Source organism: Miniopterus schreibersii (assembly GCF_964146895.1).
Source record: "Miniopterus schreibersii genome assembly, chromosome: 3".
NCBI classification, from domain to species: domain Eukaryota; kingdom Metazoa; phylum Chordata; class Mammalia; order Chiroptera; family Miniopteridae; genus Miniopterus; species Miniopterus schreibersii.
Window position 1 is genome coordinate 9,051,164 of NC_138103.1, and position 20,368 is coordinate 9,071,531.

The following is a 20,368-nucleotide window of genomic DNA, read 5'->3' on the forward strand; positions in this document are numbered from 1 at the left end:
AGTGTGTCAAAGAAACCATGGCTGCAGCCCTGACCCTCTCAAGTCCCGAGTCTTGGCTGGGAGTATCAGGAAAGTAAAGGCAGGCGGGGATGATGTATGGTCAGAGTGGAGGAGGCAGAGTGGACCTCCTCTTCTAACCTATTGGTTATTTGTCACCATGTGGATGGTCAGCGTCTCCTTTGACAGAGACAGGAAGGAAAGGTCTGCGAACAGCTTGCAGCACCAGCTCTTCCAGTGCAGTGCCCGGGCTCCCCGCCCTCGGAACAGCTGCTGCTCCAAATCCCCTGGCCCACAGCACAGGCTGGGCGAGCAGTACGAGAAGACCCGCAGGGGACGCACGTACTCTGTCTCGGAGAGCTCCGTGTCGGACACCGCTGGCACCACGCTCAGCACGGGCGTGCACGCCGGCCTGACGCAAGAGCGCCCCCGCTGGATGACCTCCTGCACATACCTAGGGAACAACCGCGTCAGTGAGCCGCACAGGCCTGGGGCAGGGCCGCCTCCACTCTCCGCGGTGACCACAACGTGACAGACAGCAGGCGGAGCATGTGCTCCCCAAGAGGTTCCATCACCACGACGCAAGGCTCCCACTGTGTGAGACGGGCAAACCCCTTCTTGGGTGGTGAAGCTGTCAGGATCAGTCAAGAAACAGATGCTGCCTTCATCATTCAGATTTCCCACATTCCTCATTTGTGGTCAGAGCCTTCGGGCTCCCTGGAACACAATTTGGGGAGCCCCTCATCTGAGGTGCTAAGATCCTGTCACTTCATCCACACTGAGAAGACCTGCTCCTGGCCTCTTCTCTGAGGGCGCAGCTCTTCCCACTTGGCGCTCTGATGTGGGCCTGGGTCCTGAAGCATGGTCACTGCTCTGTCCGAAGCAGTCAGAGTTCTGTTCTGGGGCTCACTGCCCAGCAGCTCCTCTCCAAGTAGCCATCCACCCTGGGCATGCATTGTGCAACCCTAACAGTAATCTCTGCTCTGACTGTCCTGGGTGGGGGTCACCCCGCGAGGAGCTCAGAGAGGACAAAGCCCCACTGCCACCTCCAGACCCCTGCTCTGTGGCCATTTACAAAAGGCCCGCATGCCCTGGACCAACGACAAATGGAGATGCCAGAGCCACTGGCTGAAACCCCACAGGTGCTCACCCCCCAAAACACAAATCACAGAATGGCTCCACCAGCCATAGACAGACCACACTGTTGTGAGGGGCTAGCTAGGTGCTGGTGGGAAGAGGGGACATGAGCCCTGCCCCCTGGATATTGCAGCAAAAATAACATCCCAGGAAGCCCCTGGGACGAGTTCCAGCCCTCACACCGCAGTCTCTTCCCAGTCCACTCTCTGTTGCCCCGTCTGCCTCCAGATCACAGGTGTCCTGCACATAGCCAACTGGCTCTATGTTGACTGAATAAGGTCACATCGTGAGATAGTTGGCTGTAAAAAACATGGTCACCTTCAACACCCTGGGGGACACCTTCAGGCTTCCACCTGTGCCTGATAAGATGGACGCTGGGGAGAGGTCACACCTGACACGAGCTTCCCCAGAGCAGCACAGCCCCCCACACAGGGAGGCCCTGGAGGCAGAATGGGGAACCAGATGACTGAAGAGTGAGCAATGGGAACCAGCAATTTCTCAGGAGATAGTGGCCGTGATGTCAGGCCCTCTGACAACTAGATTCCAGGCCCTCAGAAACCCTTATTGCCTGGGGATTGCAATGAACCAGCATGCCTGTGAAAAGTGACCTCAAGGCCCAGGTGAAAGGGTCAGGGAAACCATACTCCTGCCCAGAGAGATCTGCCACCCACAAGGGGGTGGTCCCCCTGCTCTTCCGGAGGAGAGAACACAGCTTGGCTTAAGGCCATGGAGGCAGCAGGTTGAGTCACTCTGCCCCTGAAAAGCCAAAGAGGGCACAGTGAGGAGAGGCTGTGGGTTATGGGGTCTCTCCAGAAGAGCTTTACACCTGCACATATTTCAGCACTGTTTACTGTCCTACCTGCAAATGGCACTGGTTAAGGCTCCTGAATGGAGGCAGCCAGAACCACTGTGCCCGCCCCCCCCGCCTCAACACCTCTGAGCTCAGCATGCACAGCAGCCAGCAGTGACCTAACTATGCAACCTCCAGCAGTTCCATGCCACTAAGGGGACCCCATGGCCTCCGAAAGAGCAAGGGTGAGTACATACTCAGAAAGCAGAGCAGGCATGATCAGGAGAAAGACATCCTCTCCTCTCCATGACAGTGTAATGACCATCTTCCCTCCCAGCCCTTGGTCACTCAGCAGGGCCATGTGGAAGAAATTGGAAGGAAAAATCCAGTACTGCTGGTAGGCACCCTGTGTAGCTCTATGTATGGACCTCAGACCTCAGGGAGCTCCACTCCAAAGCATAGCCACGGCACCTGCAGGGGCCCTTGCAGGTGCTAGCCCTGCTTTCCCAGATGGCCCTGTACCTCTGCTTCGAGGGCAGCTTGCTGGCTCTCTTCTCTTCCTCCTCCAGACGCCTACGGGCCTCCTCCAGCTGGGTGAGAGGGTTGGGGGCTGGGTTGGGTGGCATTGTGGGGTCTTGAATGAAGAGATGAGAGGGCTGGACAGAGTTCCGGAGCTGAGCGCTGACCCAAGGGTGCACAGCCCCAGGACGCTCAATGGACAAAGGCCTGGAGCTCTCATGAATCTGCTGCTTCTTCGCCCCAGAAGACCTTTGGGAGCAAGAGAACAGATATGGTAGAACCTGAAACCCTGGGCCACAGGCAGGGGCATCTGGAGCTGGGCAAGAGCCAGCAGCAAAGACCATGCTCAGCACTGATCCCTGGACGCCTGGGGCAGGAAGGCACTTGTGACCCTGGCCATCAGAAGCCAGGTGAAGCAATTTCCTCCTATACTACATGACACAAACATTCCTTTCTTGCATGCTTCTTGTTTTGTAACTCATTTTAAATAGCTTTACTGAAATAGAAATCATATCCTATACAAAGACTTTTTTAAAAAAAAGTTTAAAAAGTATTTTGGTAATTAATAGTCTGTGAAAAACCTGAAATATGTAGGAAATTCAAAGAAAAAACATAAATAACCCATAACTTAGAAATAGCCACTCAAAATACTGATCTATTTCCTCCCCCATTAAAAATACTTAACACACTTGGCAAAATTTAAACGTAATTTTCCCCCTCGATGTGGTATCATGCCTTTCTCTTTGCTGTTCAACGTGGAAAATGTGTTTTACACCTGTGCAACACACCATCACTCAACCACTTGAAGGGATTCAAGTGAAAACATCAGCCTCCCTGCCATCCACGCCACCCAGCCCACCTGCCTTATGTAAAAACAGCAAAGGCAGAGGCCCAATTGTCTCTGGAACTCCAGGGAGGCCAGAGAGGGCCTGGTGGGGACAGACAAGGCCATCATTTAAAATAGCCCATCTGACGGCAGGAGCCTCTGGAACCTGGGAGGCTGTTTCTATAGATGCCTCTTCAGCCACAGAAACCCTCCAAGTGAGGTGAAAGGAATGGCCAAGACAGACCCATTCCTTGTGAAAACCCACAAGAGAGAAATGCAGAGAAGCTGAGAAATGACCCCACCCTGGAGAGGCTCCCTTGCTAGGACAGACTTTGTGGCTGCAAAGGGGTCTGGACACTGGTGGGGGCTCAGTCCTAAGGTCAGCTCACCTGCCGCACACAGACATTCAGTCCTCCCCAACCATGGCCAAAGAATGCTGAGGGTCAAGGAAATCCGAGACTGAGGAAGGAGGGACAGCCTGTCCACCAACAGACAGATGCCACCAGTCCCAGGTCCATGGCCCCTGGGTGTCACCCACCTCTGGCCCAGGCCCAGGCCCATCTAAGCCAGTCCTGTCCACCTTAGGATAGACTAACCCACATAGGCCAGTGAGGGCATATCTGCCTAGATATGCCTAGAGAAGCCTCTGGCCCTGTGGGGCAATCCAGAGCCCAGAGGGATGCAGACTAAACAAGAACTGTCTCCCTCCCACCACTGAGGGGACGACCAGAAGGCTTCTCCCGAAGCTCCATCTGGAGTAGGGGTCAGGTACCTGTCTCACTTCCCCAGTGCCTTAGGTTATTCTCATGTGGAGGCATTACTTTTGAAAGCAGCTGTGTGACAGCAGACCCACTCCTCAGTGGTGGGACAGCAGCGAGAGAAACACAGGCATTGTGATTTTAGACTGACCTTACCAGTGGGAACGCCTGCCCAGGACACTGAAGCTGCATCTGGGACCCCACCCCATCACAGGCCCACACAGGGCAGGCATTAACAAGCTCATGCAGTGACGGGTTGAACCTGATCCCTTTGAATTATTGCTTCCACTGTACATGGTTTGCAGTAAGACAGTGGGTGGGACCACACCACACAGGACACTAGCAAAGCAGCTTTAGAGGTTCGTCAGCTGGCTCTGCACACCTGTGCCCACACCACAGGACACCAGGTGCTGCTTACCCGTGGCCGGCCTTTCTGTGCCTGCTGATCTCCTTCTCCCCCTCAATGATCCACTGCATGATCTTCTGGTTCTTCTCTGCATCCTCCGAAGGGCCTGGCACCTCGGCACTGGCACTCTTCCCTGACTCAGCCTTCTTGGCATTTCTTTTGGAGGTCGTGCCGGCCTTCCCACTGCAAAAGCAAAACCTGGCCCATCACTGGATGGCTGGCCACCTCTGCTCCACACCCGGTATGGCTCCCTGAATGTGGAGGCCTTGACAAAGTGTTGTGTTCTAGCAGGCTCTGCCCAAGCTCTGTGGGGTGACTGGGATTTGTTTCAGGCGATTCCATGGCAAGAAGTGAAGGAAGACAGCATCGGCTGGGAGGGCTGGAGCCAAAAATCAGCTGTAGCACCTGTCCTGTCCTCCCAGCTCAGGTCACCTGCCTGATGGAGACACCCAGGGCCCGGCCATTCTTCCTCACCCAGAAACCTCCCTCTAAAATGGATCTTTATCCAACCACATTTCACAGCTGGAGCCTGGCTGGATGAGCACCCCAGGAAGAAGCCTGGTGCCTATACCTGGCACCTGAGCTCTTGGCCATGACATGCTTGCAGTCTCTGAAGTTGACCTTGCTTTAAAGGCTTTTAAAGAGGAATTCTAGCCTAGAAAACCAGAACAGAATCCACAGAAGGCACCACCTCTCATTGCGATGCCTTCCTCCCTGGGAAGACATGTGTGCCCCTCATGGACAAAAGCCCAGGAACAAAGGATCCAAAGCCCCAATCTCAAAGCATGGCTTGGACCACCTCAGACACTCACCTGTAGGCTAGGCTGTCGTTGGCATTGGGGGTGGTTCCCACGCTCTCTAAATGGCTTCGGGTCTTGACTGTGTGGCTATGCAGCTCCGGGCCCCAGGCAAAGCTGCTCTGAACCCGGCGGGCAGCCTCAGCCTCGGCCTGCTCCTTGGGCCTGGCCACACCATGGTGACTGTGGTGGTGGCTATGCCTGTGGAGGTGCAGACCAGCTGCCTCTAGCTTTGGCCCCAATTTGGGCACATGCTTACTGTGCCCCAGGGTTGCGCCCACCAGCACCCCTGACATCTTGGGCATGTGTACGCTGTCAGGGGAGCGGTGGCCAGGCCCGGGCGACTGGCAGCCCGGAGTCCTCATGACGCGCTGCACATGCTCATCCAGGATGCTCTCAGGGTTCTCCTCATGCGCATCCCGCAGCCCTGTGCAGCCCACATCCGCGTAGCGGGGTGGAAAGTTGTGCCAGGCCGAGGTCAAAGGCAGCTTATGACTGGCTCCTGGGGGAGCAGAGGACACATCACCATCCTCACCTTCTTCCTCCTGTAGGGAAAAGGCTGCAGGTCACCTCTTGGCATTTGTTGCACCAAGGAAATCACACACTTGGGGAAACAAACAACAAATAACAATCCCACAAAACCTATTCGTGCCATGTCCTGGGGGTCAGGAGACCTGAGCCCAGGATGAGGCAAGGGCAGGGGAGGTACCGGACTTCCAAGAGACTTTTCTGTCCCTAATGATTCCAGCGCAAGCTCGGCGAGGCTCTCAGGAGGTTATGCTGCAGGACAGGGAGCTGTGTCTGCCTTGCCTTCAACCACAAGTGTGCAAGGGTATGCAATCAACTGCCACACACCAGTGATTCAGGGAATAGAAGACCAGCCCAGAGCGTAACCTCCTCCCTGGTTTATTATTTTTTTTATGCTTCCCAATAAAAATTTTTGTTTTCTTTCGGTTAAATTTTCCTATTCCTCAATTTATATTGCCATATTTTCCATTATATTTTCAAAGGGAACATGACCCTTGTATAGAGCTCATTTTTTATCTTGCTATGTGTTTCTTGATAAATTCTCACCTTAAACTAATTGAATTTTGCCTTAATGGGTGTGGCTCGGTGGTTAAAGTGTTGGCCTGCGAGCCAAAGGGTCATGGGTTGGATTCCCAGTCAAGGACACGTACCTGGGTTGCAGGTCTGATCCCTGGCCCTGGTCAGGGAGCATGCGGGAGGCAACCAATCGATGTCTCTCTCACATCGATGCTTCTCTCTCTGTCTCTCTCCCCCTCCCTCCTTTCCTCCTACTCTCTCTAAAAATCAATGGAAAAAATATCCTCGGGTAAAGATTAATAAAAAATAAGAATTTAAGAAATTAAAAATGAGTCCGGCCGGGTGTGGCTCAGTGGTTGAGCATCAACCTAGGATCCAAGGCATTGTGGTTCGATTCCTGGTCAGGGCACATGCCCGGGTTGCAGGCTTGATCCCCAGTCGGGGGTTTGCAGGAGGCAGCCAATCAATGACTCTCTCATAATTGATGTTTCTATCTCTCTCTCCCTCTCCCTTCCTCTCTCTGAAATCAATATATATTTTTTTTTTAAAAAGAAAAAAGTTCCACCATAAAAAAAAAATTAAAAATAATCTAGCCAAATTTTATTCAATTCTCTAAGAGTTAACATAACCATATTTGTAAACATAAACATTTTATCATTTTAATTCCAAAAGATACATCTCATATTTATTTTCTCATCTTATTAAATTGTCTGAACCAGAATAATGTTCAGTAAATTTAGTAATAATTGAAAAGAAAGGGAGACTAAGCTAAACCTGTACTTTAATATAAAAACATCTCAAAAAGTTTACCACAGAATTTCACACTAATTCAAAAGTACCTAAATGTCATGCTCAGGGTAGGAACGGCACTGAGGAGGACAAAGGGCAAGATTTGGACACCTGGCCTCCCACACCCCACCCAGTGTCCCCATCCCAAACCCTTTGCTTTGCAGGGCTAAGGAACCAGGAGTCTTTTCATTGGGGTGGGGGGTCTTCCAAGGGCACTGAAAGTATCAAAGCCATTTATCCCCTAAAGCAGCAGCAAGCAAGAGAAACCTCTAAATCCGAGAGGTGAGGGGGTGCAAACCTTCAACTGAGATTCAGCTTTTCTTAACAGTTCTGCACACATAAGACTTCAATTTTAGTTTTGAAATGTTACGGATTTACTTAAGTGTTCAGCTAATAGTTTTCATTTCCTTCTTTGCTTTTATTTTCAAAATTTTATAATAATAGTAAGCTATTTTAAAAGTCTGTAGCTATTCCTTTAAAAAAAGGGACTATTATTTATAGCATGATTTATTTAGACTACAAAATTGCACACGATAAGAGAGACTGCACTGCCAGCTGCTGGGCAGTGTGCCACACTGGAGGACTAAGGGACACCTGTGGGAGCAGCTTCGGGCCTGAGCACATGGCCTAGTCTGTGCACCCATGTCTGAAGGCCATTGTAGGCCACTGCATGTGGCAAGCTCACCTGAGCTTGAGGCCATGTGCCTGCCAATCAGTTCCTAAACTGATAATGGAGAAATACAAAGGGCTGTTCATTTGAACATTTCTGTCAAAGAACACCATTGGGTACTGGCAGCTGGGTCCAGCTCCTGAGAGCTGGTGGTGGTTCCAGATACAGCTGCCTTGGACCTGCCAGGGACAGCACAGGGAAAAAAACGTCGGAGTCAGACATCAGAAAAACACAAGAATACCCACAGCCACAGCTGTCTTCACAATGTCTCACCCAAAATGTTGACCTGCTAAGGACCACAAGCACTCACAGCCACAGAACCAAGACTAAAAACTTGACAGGATAATTGCAACAGCTCAATTCTATAGCAAAAGGGCGGTGAATTTGTCCTTTCTTAGACTTCTTTTAAGAAACATTACACACATTATTTAATAAGCAAATTTGTTTTAAGTCTGTTAACTGTGACACGCTCAGGAGAACACTCACACACAGAGAGCTGACGCCAATGGAAATGCTGTGCTAAACAAATGAAGACATCAGCTTTGTCACAACATGTAAACCGGGATTTAGCTCCTGCTAAAATATTCCCTATTTCATGGCGACTCTGTTCCCTATATTTGTTCAGAAAAGGTTATTGAAACTAGCCCCGGCTGGTTTGGTTCAGTGGTTGGAGCACAGGCCTTCGGACCAAGGGTCTCAGGTTCAATTCCTGGTCAAGGGCAAGTACCTCTATTGTAGGTTGGATCCCTGGCCCCAGTAAGGGCTCATGCAGTAGGTAACCAATCGATGTGTCTTTCTCACATCAATGTTTCTCTCTCCCTTCTATTCTCTCTGAATAGGTCAAAGAAGTCTCACCCTTGCCCTCACTAGAACCCAGCATGGTGGGTGCCCTGTTGAGTAACCTTGGACAGACCACTGAATCATGGGAACTGTGGGGAGGATAGCTAGCTCCTGCTCTGCTGGGTCACCAAGAGAGAAAGAAAGAATGCTGGTAAGAAATATATACTGGTGTATGTGTGCACGAGCGCTTAAAAATACTTCCATGCAAATTTCTTCCTAGAAATCACCCGTCTGGCTATCTTACTCTCAGGTCTGCCTTCCTGGTACCTGCCATGAATCTCAAGTTCTGATTTGCTATTTGAAATCTACCTACTGTCTTGATGTGAGGGAAAGATGGGGGGAGCCATGCCATTATGCCCTTTGGTTGGAAGCTGGACGTCATGTAACCAGAGCTCTGGAACCCAGGATCATAGCTGCAAGGTGCAGCCAGCAGGACTCCCTATGTGCAGTGCCAGGGTGGGCAGGAAAGGAGGTCGTCAGGTATGACCATGTGCCATGCCCCAATCTACTCTTATGGCAGTGTCTCCAGACTTCAAGTGCACAGAACTCATCTGGGGACCTGTAAAGTGAGAGAGCAAGCCCCTCCCGAGGGGTTCTGATGGGGTCTGAGGAGGGCTCATTTTAAATAGGAACATTAGGTGATCCTGTAGAGAAACAATTCCTTCAAGAAATATCACATGGCCCGGCGGGGCGTGGCTCAGCGGTTGAGCGTCGACCTAGGATCCAGGAGATCGGAGTTCGATTTCCGGTCAGGGCACATGCCCAGGTTGCAGGCTGCAGCCGATCAATGACTCTCTCATCATTGATGTTTCTATCTCTCTCTCTCTCTCCTTTCCTCTATCTGAAATCAATAAAGATATATTGAAAAAACACACAAAAACACCACATGTTTGAGAGTTTCAGGTACTGGGCATAAAATATTGAGAAAAGAATGGAAGACAGCCATTTACTTGGTGGTGACCATTTACCTCCAGCAGGTAATTCCTACCTGCTAAGAGAAAAGCAAAGGCCTGTCTACCAGCAACATGGAGGCTCATGGCATTCAGGAGAGACTGGGTTCAGTGAATCAGTTCAACAAGCTAGGGAGTGCAAGGGGTACAGGGAAGGCCTCACTCCAGGGGCACCCTTGTTACTGATGTCTCAGCACTGACGCCCCTCAATGTGTATGGAAATGAACCTTGGAGAATGACACCCGTGGCAACAAAAGCCAACTCTTCAGCAGTTATGGGTAGAAAGGTATTTAAGCAAATGAATTACAAATATTACAAAATTCTCAGCATTCAATGTTTCATCAAGTGAGCTACAGGTCAGAAGACAAGAAAAACAGAAGCCTACATCCAAACCTAAAGCCTAAAGCCATTCTGTGCTCTGAGGAGACAAGTGGGAGCTACTGGCCCTTCCTGCCACATGCATGCTCTGCTCTGCACAGATGCATGTGGCCCAGGACCCAGTGGTGCTTGTGAGAAGGCTCCATCCACCAGGACTCAAGGGAAATTTCAGCTCCACATGCCAAGGGGGCATGTGGAGTGTAGGGGACGTGGGGGTGTGCTCACGCATGGGGTCAAGGTGCCTGGCTTGGAGGGCCTTCGGTAAGGGGGAGTGAGTCTGGGGCACCAAGGGGAGGGCAGCAGGAAGGGAGTTGGGCCTGGGGTGAAAGGAGAGGCTGCTGAGTCTGCACTTTGGAAATGTCTTGTACCAAATCTCTCTGAGCTGAACTGGTGTTGCCTCTGTGTGGTGCCTACTTTGGGGGCGACAGCTGAGAGTTGTCTTGGCTTCCCTCTTAACTGTCTTCCCACAAGTATGTAGAACAAAAACCCCAACCCCAGCACCCAAGGCCACTGCTCTGACATTTGCTGGTCGCTCCCCAGGCCCAGGCTCAGGGCCCTGCCATAGGGACCTCTTCCTGGGGAGACAGCCCAGGCTGGGAACAAGGGATGTAGGGCTTTAGAAAGGACAGATGTCATAGGAAAGCTTGCCTTGGCCATCCACCAAGACAGATCGAAGCATGTCAGGAGCCAGTGTGTAGTCAAGTAGGGAGAAGAGAGCTCTGGGGAAAACTCGAAAGGGCCCCTTAGGGTCTAAAGCTGTAATAAAATGACTTAGAAACCACGATGTGCGTGGTCTCCCTGACTGAGTCCCACTCACCATTCGCACACGCTTCAGTCGCTCCTCTAGCTTCTCCTCTGCCTCCCGAGTCCGCTGAACAGCCTCCAGGCGGTGGATGAGCTCTGCAGCAAACTTCTGGGGCTCCACACGAATTTCCTTTGGTATTCGGTAAGTACGCTGCAAGGAGACACCGCTGATTAGTCTGCTATGCACTACTGTTCTCTATGCCAAGGTGGCATTCAAGCACTTTTTGGGTGGGAGAAAATGTTAAATCTGAATTTTAAAGTGTTTACTTTTTCTCCCTTTCACCTGGGGATCAACCTCTTCACTGCCCCCTTTCCTCGTCAGACTAAATCTCTCCTTCACCCAGCCCTGATCCAGGAGTGAGAATGGAACACCAATTCCCAAGGCCAAAGAATCAGAGACACTGAGCAGGGCAGAACTTGGGTCTCCTGGGGTCAGGTCATCAGGGTAGTGGTCGGCAGGGGCCTCTGAGTGTGCCCTGCACAGAGGACCTCCCAGACTGACCCCAAAAAGAGCTTCTAATATGATTGGCCAGGCTGCGACCCAGTGAGGCCTGGGGCCTGCGCAGGTAGAGCTGTAAAGACCATAGAGGAGGGAGAGGCGGGAGACCCAGCACACAGGCTGGACTCATCTGCTCCCTGCAATGCCTTCCTTGCACACAAGAGGGCAGCAGCCTCTGGTGCTTAGATGTGTGTGGATGAGGCTGTTGCAGGGTTGGGGGACATAAAATTCAGGGTACAGGAAAAAATCAGGGGAAAAAGGTAGGACTATGAAGGACTTTCCTTTTCAAGGAATATAATTCTGCAATGTATTTTATAGTGTTACACTATATACCTTTTCTGGGAGGTAGCTTTATTTTGAAGTAATTTCAAATTTAAAACAGTTGCAAGAATAGCAAAAGAACTCCTGTCCCAGATTCCCCGACTGCTGACATATCTCTCACACTGTCATTCTCTCTCACACACAGACACACACACTTCTCTGAGCCACTGAAGAACAAACTGCACATATGATGCCTGTTTACTCCTAAATACTTCAGAGTGTATTTAACAACAATCCAGGGCATTCTTTATTTATTTATAATTTTTTTTGTTGTTGTTTAAAATATTACAAATGTCCCTTTATCTCCCCAATGACCCATTCCACCCCATCCCATCTCCCTCCCCAGTCCCCCTCCCCACCACTGTCCGTGTCCTTGGGTTGTGCATATATGCATCAAGGGGATTCTTATACCTACAACAGGACAATTATAAAAATTAAAAAAAAGAACCCCGATATAATATTGTTACCTAATTAGCAGATCTTATTCCAATTTCACCTGCTGTCCCAATGTCCTTCATAGCAAAACGTGTTTTAAAAATCTAAGCCACCAAGGTATAAGTGAGGGAGGACTGAGGAGAGGGAGGTTCTGGAGGGGCCTCAGGTGAGGCAGGAGGACATGTAGAATAAAGAGGTGGCCTGGGGACAGGGTGGCACAAAGGACTTCTCTCTGACCTCTGTAGGTGGCCAGTGGCTATTTAGAACCCTGGCCTTCAGACATGGAACAAGGCAAAGAGGAAAGACTCAGGGTGAGGGTGGGAGCCTGAGTGAAGGTGGAGCCTCTACCAGCCTCTTGTTGGTGGGCTCTGGGCAAGGATCTCGAATCTGCCTGTTTCTCATCTGCAAAACAGGAGTAAAGACAATACCTAATACCACAGAAACTTTTCAGATTAGATAAGAAAATTATGTGAAGGGTTCAAAGACAAACGTCCATGTGTGAGGCTGATGCTGACCATGATGCATTCAGAGGTGGCCATGAAAACCTTTGAGGGGCCTGGAGAGGGTAAGGGACTGAGGGAAAGCCAGGACACAGACACAGGCCAATGCTTCAGGGGCAGGAAAAGTTGGTGTGGAAGGCCTGGCAGTGCCCAACACCAGGCGAGGCTGTGCTGGAGCTGAGGAGACCAGGCCCAAGAAGAAGGGCCAGTAGGGGTGGTGTCCAGCACTTCTAGAGGGTCCTGGGAGGAGTGTGGAAAAGAAGGTAGGCGTGGGTGGCGAGCCCCAGGGCACTGGGCAGGGCGGAGACCATGGAGGGAGTGGGACAAAAGAGGCCAGATCTTGTGCAATATGGCAACTTGGTCTGTGTCCTTGAGACAGCCCTGGCAGGAGGCATTGGGGGCACTGGGCCCTTCTAACTCTCCTCACAGGGACAGTGTCCATCTGTCCCAACACTGATGACAGCATCTGACCCCTGACTCAGGAGGGCCTGGCAGGTCCTCCTCAAAAGTTACTTTTTCCCACTGAGAGTAAATATTTTGTGAAGGGTTATTTGGGACGATGTAAATATCCTATTCCTCATCAAACTCTCAATTCATTCATCATGTCAGCATGGATGCATGGATTCTGACTTCACTGCCACTAACTCTGATACTCTGGTTATCTAGGCCTTGGCTGGCAGGAGCCCCTCCAAGCGGCTCCTGTGTGCCCTCACTCCCTTAATTTCTGGGACATAAGATGCCCAGTCTCCTCTGCACCCCCCACTCAGCCCTGGTCTTGAATTTAAACAATCACTCAGCAGAGATGAGAAGACACTCACATCACCGCAGGGCAAGGTGAAGACGTGAAGTCACGGCCCTGGCTCAGGCCCAGACTGCTCTAGACAACACGAGTGAGGCTGGATGCCCCCCAAGTCACCTGTAGCACACACACACATGTGCACCTGCACACACACATGTACACACTGCACGCACAGCGTCCTCCACTTTTCCCTAAGCAGACGCCATCAGTGCCTAGGGTAGGCCGAATCTGTGTCAAGGGTTAGCTGGGAGGCGACAAGGTGCTTCATCATCATTTTCTCAGAAGGACAAACCAACATCCTTTCCTCTCAACCACAAACAATCGCTTTTCTTATTTGGAAATTAAAAGTATCTGCAGAGACTCTAATCAAGGAATCCTGATTAAGGGTGGATGTATGCTGTGATCCCAAGAAACAACCACTTTCCCTGCACAGAAACTGCAAATGAGTGGCCTGAGTCGCCTTCAGACACTGTGGGCACCAATGGGTTGGACTCTCTACTACAAGCTTTTCTTATCTTCCCCTAAAAGTTTTTCTTGTTCAAAGTCATTGTGTCAGAATAAGAAAAGCTAATCACACCAATCATCAACAAAAGCACTCTCTGCAGGTAACGACAGGCGGTGCTGGCCATCCAAGCTGGCTCTGTGACCCCCACAAGCAGGAGAACTGTTATCGCCTTTCTCTTTTAATGGAAGAGGTGAAGCTGAGGGAGCTTTGAAGTCAGGACGCCCATGTGCTAACTCCCACCGTTCAAAAGGCTGATGCCTCTTCTCATCTTGAACGAGGCAGAGCTCACAATAATTTGGGATGGGGGCATCAAGAGGCGCCACCAGGCCTTCTGACAGAGCCACAGTCAGGTGGCTGTGCAAGGGCCAGGCCTGGGCATTGACCTTTCGAGGGAGCTTAGAGCTACTCTCCCACCTCAAGGAGAAGCACCTCATTTGACACTATGAGAAAAGACTGCATGGTGGACACTGTGTAAGGGTGACCGCTTCTCTTCTGAACTGACCGTGTGGGCTGGGCCCCACAAGCCATCCCTCCAGTCTGCAGGGCATGAACAAGTGTTGACCATGAGCTGTACCTGGATGTGAGCCAAGCTCACAGAAAGTTAAGCAGGCACCTTTTCCACTGGCCATGGCCACAGCAGCCCAGTCAGAATGGAGAAAACAGATGGGCATGGGTCTGAGAGGACTGGTGAGCCCCAAACTTAGAGACAGGGAGGGTGAGGGCTGTGCAGCAGAACTTACAGGAATGTGAGGTAGAGGCACTCGCCCGTTGACCTGGACGCTCTCCTGCATCTCCCTGCGGTGCTGCTTGCGGATCCTGTATGGTGGGATTCCATCTCTGCCAGGAGAAAGAGAGCCTGTTGTGAGTGCACACAGAACAGTTCCACAAAGCATAGGTGCGCTGGCTTTACCATGGGCAGGGCCCTTGTGGCCTATTTTTCTAAGCCCTCATGATTAAGAAAGGTTTTTACATTTTCAAAGTGGGGGAGAATATGTGACAGAGACAGCATGTGGCCACAAAGTCTAAAATATCTGCTACTGGTTCTTTACAGAAAACATTTGCTGACCCCTGCTTTATTGCCCAGGTGGGACATGGTGTGCCTACCTGGGAGGGATGCTCTATACAGACAGGAAACATTTGAGGGCTGCAAAATGGGCAGCCAAAACAATCTAGATCATGATGAAAGAGATTTCCAAGGTTTCATTCTTCTACTTTATTCCAGGGTAAATTGGTCAAGTAGTGTGCTCTCTTTGAGGGGTGCTCAAATTAGTTTTCTTGACACAAGTTCTAGCTATGAAGATTTAATTTCTGAAGATTACAATAAAAATAGAAATCAAATTATATACTGTCTTTAAGATAATTAAGTGCACTTACTCAAGATAGATGCCAGATTTAACACATAGTTGATTACACACATGCAATCCCTAAAAATTCTCCAGTATTCTCCCTACTGTTTAAAAGCTACTCTGGGGGTCAGAGCAGCTACCAGGAGCCAGTGCACGAGAAGATGCCTGCCAAAGCAGGATGACTAGTGTGGCTTCTCTGGGTTCCCCTTTCCTCCCCATTGAAAGAGCTCCAAGTGGGCCTCCCTGATCTCCAAGGTGCAGTGAATGTCTATGTGGGATCCTGACCCCATGGACTACTTCCCAAGCACCGCCCACTGGGGAGGCCACACTGCCAGTGCAGCTCTGCTCTTACTGTATGGTGGATGCAAACATGTATACCCAGGACAATTTTAACCCCACTTTAACTGCTGGATGGCCTAGCTAAGTTGCCACCTTGCCCCTTGGTGCCCAGCACACGACACTTGGTGTGTCCTGGCCCCTGTCCCAGGTAGCCACACCCGTCAGCAGCTTCATGTGCAGGTAAGGCTGCAACAATCTCCTCAGAGCCCTAGTCAGGTGGAAGAGGTGAACTTTGGTTCAGAGCAGGGCAGAGAGATGCTGTGATGGTCTCTCCCTATCACTGCCTTGGTATCCCTGGTTATCAGGGTACCAGATGGGTACTATACAGTACAGTTGGCTCAGCAATCCAGTGGGGGCAGAGGAACTCAAGAGGACAGGTGTCAAGAAATAAGTAAGCTGGATACATTTAAAATGTCTTTACATGCCCTTAGGGTTCTGTTTAGGTGTCCTGAGCAACCAACTTGTTTGTTTCGCATATACTTTAATGGGGCACTTAAAAATTCCACACTCCTCTATGGATTAGGCACTGTCCTCAGACACTATGTCCTAAGTCTATGAACTACGAAGGTGGTCCGTCATTTTTGTCATTTGATTGAAATGCTGAGTGCAGTTGCCCTGACAACAATTTAGATAAAACACATGATCCTGTGTTTTGCCTCTAATACAGATTTATATGTCATAATTTTACATTCCAAATTCTTGACTCTTCCTACATTTCTGACTTTCAGTATAAACCAAGATGAATAGAATATCAGGGGGGAAATATTTTTAAATTGTTAGGTCTTCCCTTTGGCAAACATATTTCTTGAAGAGAATTAAGATACTGTTCCAGAAAAGTGAAAATTGCGTAGGGAGATTAACTGTCATTTTAGTAAGAGTATTGGGGAAGGGGAAAACCAGATGCTGCAAACGCTGTCCGTCTTGTGTTTCCAGCCACTTTGGGCGCCTGCAGGGCTACAGCTGGATGAAACCATTTTACGTGATACTTTATGTTCATGGAAAGTGCTGTCTGAAACCCCAGTAATTTCAAGTAGGAAGTTGCTAAAAACCCGTCAACACTTTACCTAATGATTCAAAATAAAGGAGGATGGAATGGTCCGCGAGAAACACCACACACAGAAGCTCAGCCTGAGGGACAGGCCCATCTAGCGATGGCATCACGTGATCACCAACGGGACGAGAGCACAAGACTTGCAGTGACGGGGAACTGGCCAAGTCTGGTTCAGAAATAGTTTATGATAACCTGTCCTGTACACTAAAGGTATCAGAAGACTCCTTAAAGACACAGGCAAATGATGGGCAGAGGACCTGAACAGATACTTCTCCAAAGAGGACATATAATGGCCAATAGACATATGAAAAGATACCCAACATCACTAACCATCAGAAATGCACATTAAAAGCACTGTGAGCTATCACCTCACACCTGTCAGAATGGCTACCATCAATAAATCAACAAATAACAAGTGTTGGCGAGGATGGGGGAGAAGGGAGCCCTCATGCAGCTACTATGGAAAACAGTATGGAGGGTCCTCAAAAAATTTAAAATAGAACTGCCTTTATGACCTAGCAATTCCGGTTTTGGGTATATATCCAAAGAAACCCAAAACATTAATTCAAAAGAATACACGTGCCCTTATGTTCATAGCAGTGTTATTTACAATAGACACGACAGGTGAGCAACCCAAGTGCCCATAAATAGACAAGTGGGGGGAAAAAGTTGTGGTATATATATATATATGATGAAATATTACTCAGCCATAAAAAAATAAAATCTGACGATTTGTGACAGCATGGATGGACCTAGGGGATATTATGCTAACTGAAATAAGTCAGAGAAAGACAAATACCATATGATTTCACTTATATGTGGAATCTAAAGGACAAAATAAACTGGCAAACAAAACAGAAATAGACTCATAGATAAAGAGAACAGACTGTTGCCAGAGGGGGCTGGGGGACTGGGTGAACAAAATGAAGAAATTAAGACCTTGGTAGTTATAAAACAGTCATGGGGATGTAAAGTACAGCACAGGAAATATAGTGAATAATATTGTAATAACTATGTATGGTGCTAGGTGGGTATGGAAATATCAGGGGGAACAGTTTGTAAAGTATATGATTGTCTAACCACTGTGCGGTACGTCTGAAACTAATTGAAAATAATATTGAATATAAACTGTAATTGAAAAGTACAATTTAAATTTAAACAAACATTCATTTAACAAATATTTATTGAATTTCAACTACTACTGATTGATTTTGAGGATCAACAAAATATTCAAGAATGTTTACAGATGAGATTAAAAAAAAAAAAAAAAAGACAGGTGCCCTGGCCAATGTGGCTCAGTGGCACTGAAGGGTGAAGGGTTTGATTCCCAATCAAGGGTGTATGCCTGGGTTTCGGCTTTATTCCTGGCCCCAGCTGGGGCACATATGGGAAGCAAGCAATCCATGTGTCTCTCTCATATCGATGTTTCTCTTTCCACACCCCCTTCCTCCCTTCCACTCTAAATCAATGGAAAAAATATCCTTGGGTGAGGATAAACCAAAAAAAAAAAAAAAAGGTGGACAAATGGAAGGTGTAAACTATAAAAATGACACAATAAGTGGGACACAATTTTCAAGTATGTGTTCAACTACAAGAACATGGGCTTAGTAGCCCTTATTTTCTTTCTTATTTAAATCGGACTCCTCAAACTTTTCACATGAAGAAACAGGCTGGACCGGGGAGAAGTCTCCATGTGACCAGCTGACAGCTTGCTGCCCCAGCCCAGCTGGGAGTCCTGATCATGATGCTATGAGGTCTCAGACTTGTGGGGAAAGAACCCTGCAGTCAGTGGGCTCACACATGCTCACTGTGACGGCCAAAGGCTTCCTGGCCCTGAGGCTGGAGGGTGCCCAGGAGTCTGCCTCCATCCCTAGGTCCCAACCCTGAGCAGATCTTTCCCTCCCATCAGTGCTGGTCAGTTGGCAAATGGCAAAAGGACCAAAAGTTGGGAAAGTCTGACATCAGCGGCAGCAAGGTCAAGACCCTAAATGACCTCAGGGGGTGGGAAGGGCAATGCCCTAATCTAGTAAGACACCATTTGACACCATCAAGCTTCTAATGTGTACTTGAGTCCCAACAAGCAACCTGCCAACTTGAAGGAGGTAGTGTCTGAAAACAAGCACTTTCCCACAAAGGGAGGGCTTCCCTTGCGAGGATGATGAAAGATCCGCTGCCATTACTGAGACACGGAGGCGCAATGTGGCTCTATGTGGTCATTGAGACCTCTTGGACATGCAAAACCCCGCCCTGGTTGCAGTCTCTGAAACATCCAGGCACTGGGCCAGCAGATAACCAGCTGCACCAACTTCTTCTCTTGCTCCCATCTCCCGGTCCCCCCATGGTAAAATAACAGAGACTGCTCACCTGTATGACAATTTCTAAATTTAAAAAACTGACAAGTGCAGAAGAGTGTTGACAAGAAATGCACCTGCATGCCTGGCCGGGAATGGCTCAGCGGTTGAGAATCGACCTAGGATCCAGGCAATCAGGGTTCGATTCTCGGTCAAGGCACATGCCCAGGTTGTGGGCTTGATCCCCAGTCGGGGGCGTGCAGGAGGCAGCCGATCAATGACTCTCTCATCATTGATGTTTGTATCTCTCTCTCTCTCCCTTTCCTTTCCTCTCTCTGAAATCAATAAAGATACATTTAAAAAAAAGAAATGCACCTGCATAGCAGTGCAGCCTTCCAGGGATGGCACCAGGGTCACATCTACCTGGGCAGGCAGCCACCCTCTGCTTGGCTACTAACCAGTGCCAACCTTTAAAGTGAACTCCCACACTATAAAAACCAAAGTGAAAATTAGAACCAAAGAGCTCTAGCACAAGCAGCTCTGGAATTTGTTTCAATGTGACCCCACTGTTTCTCCTCTTTCAAAGGTTCCTGCAGCCTTGGCCTCAGAGAGAAGCAACTAACGAAAAACTGAATTCCCGTTTATGTTACGGTTTTTTAAAAAGTATGTTTATATTGATTTCAGAGAGGAAAGGAGAGGGAGAGAAACAAACATCAATTGGCTGCCTCCCACATTCCCCCCAACTGGGAATCAAACTCGCAACCCGAGCATGTGCCCTGACCGGGAATCTAACCAGTGACCTTCCGGTGCATGGGACAATGCTCAACTGAGCCACACCGGCTGGGCTATGTTAGGATTTTTAACAACACTTCCTGCAACGCAGCTGGTCTGTCTGTACATCAGATGTACTAACACCAAGTTGGGAGAAGGGTGAATCATTTTCCATGATGACAAAGCTCCAGTTGGGACTGGCACAGGCTACTGTACTCCACGAGGGCTGCACTCACCCAGGCAGGGGGGACTTACACACTGCTGTCAGTGAGGGACAGGCTGTCCGCGTCGCTGGAGAGGCTCTGCTGCTCACTGTCATTGGTGCTGGTGGCTGGAGCGAGGGCATAGCCAGAGTTGACATAATAGGGGTTGACAGGCTCCCGCCAGGATCCGTATCTGCAAACAAAGAAGGCACGTCAGAAGCAGTCCAATAACATCTTCGAGCATTAAGTCATGTTTTCAGAACCATATGGATATCCCTATATATGAACTACAAATGCAAACAATTCAAGAAAGAGAGTAGGCCCGGCTGGGCATGGCTCAGCAGTTGAGCATCGACCTAGGATCCAGGAGATTGGGGTTCGATTCCCGGTCAGGGCACGTATCCGAGTTGAGGGCTGCAGCCGATCAATGACTCTCTCATCATTGATGTTTCTCCCTCTCTCTCTCCCTCTCCCTTCCTCTCTCTGAAATCAACACAGATATATTCTAAAAAAAAAAGAGAGTAGAAAGGGCTGGCATCTTCATCCTGCCTCCCACCCCCCCAGTGGGATCTGTTAAGCCCCAGGCATCTTCCAGATCTTTCC

At 49.3% G+C, this 20,368-nt stretch overlaps 1 protein-coding gene across 5 annotated transcripts in view; it reads right to left on the reverse strand.

The window, feature by feature from the left end:
- AXIN1 (axin 1) overlaps nt 1-20,368 on the reverse strand; it is a gene marked incomplete at its 5' end in the record, with an annotated part of 83,822 nt that overhangs the window by 3,466 nt on the left and 59,988 nt on the right. For 4 of the 5 annotated variants that reach the window (XM_081132485.1, XM_081132484.1, XM_081132487.1 and 1 more), the window contains 7 exons: nt 344-451; nt 2,447-2,692; nt 4,446-4,616; nt 5,246-5,775; nt 10,719-10,856; nt 14,505-14,601; nt 19,818-19,958. In XM_081132485.1, coding sequence (XP_080988611.1) covers nt 344-451; nt 2,447-2,692; nt 4,446-4,616; nt 5,246-5,775; nt 10,719-10,856; nt 14,505-14,601; nt 19,818-19,958 — 1,431 coding nt within the window. The remainder of the gene's footprint in view (nt 1-343; nt 452-2,446; nt 2,693-4,445; nt 4,617-5,245; nt 5,776-10,718; nt 10,857-14,504; nt 14,602-19,817; nt 19,959-20,368) is intronic. The other variant, XM_081132486.1, reaches the window with a different exon arrangement.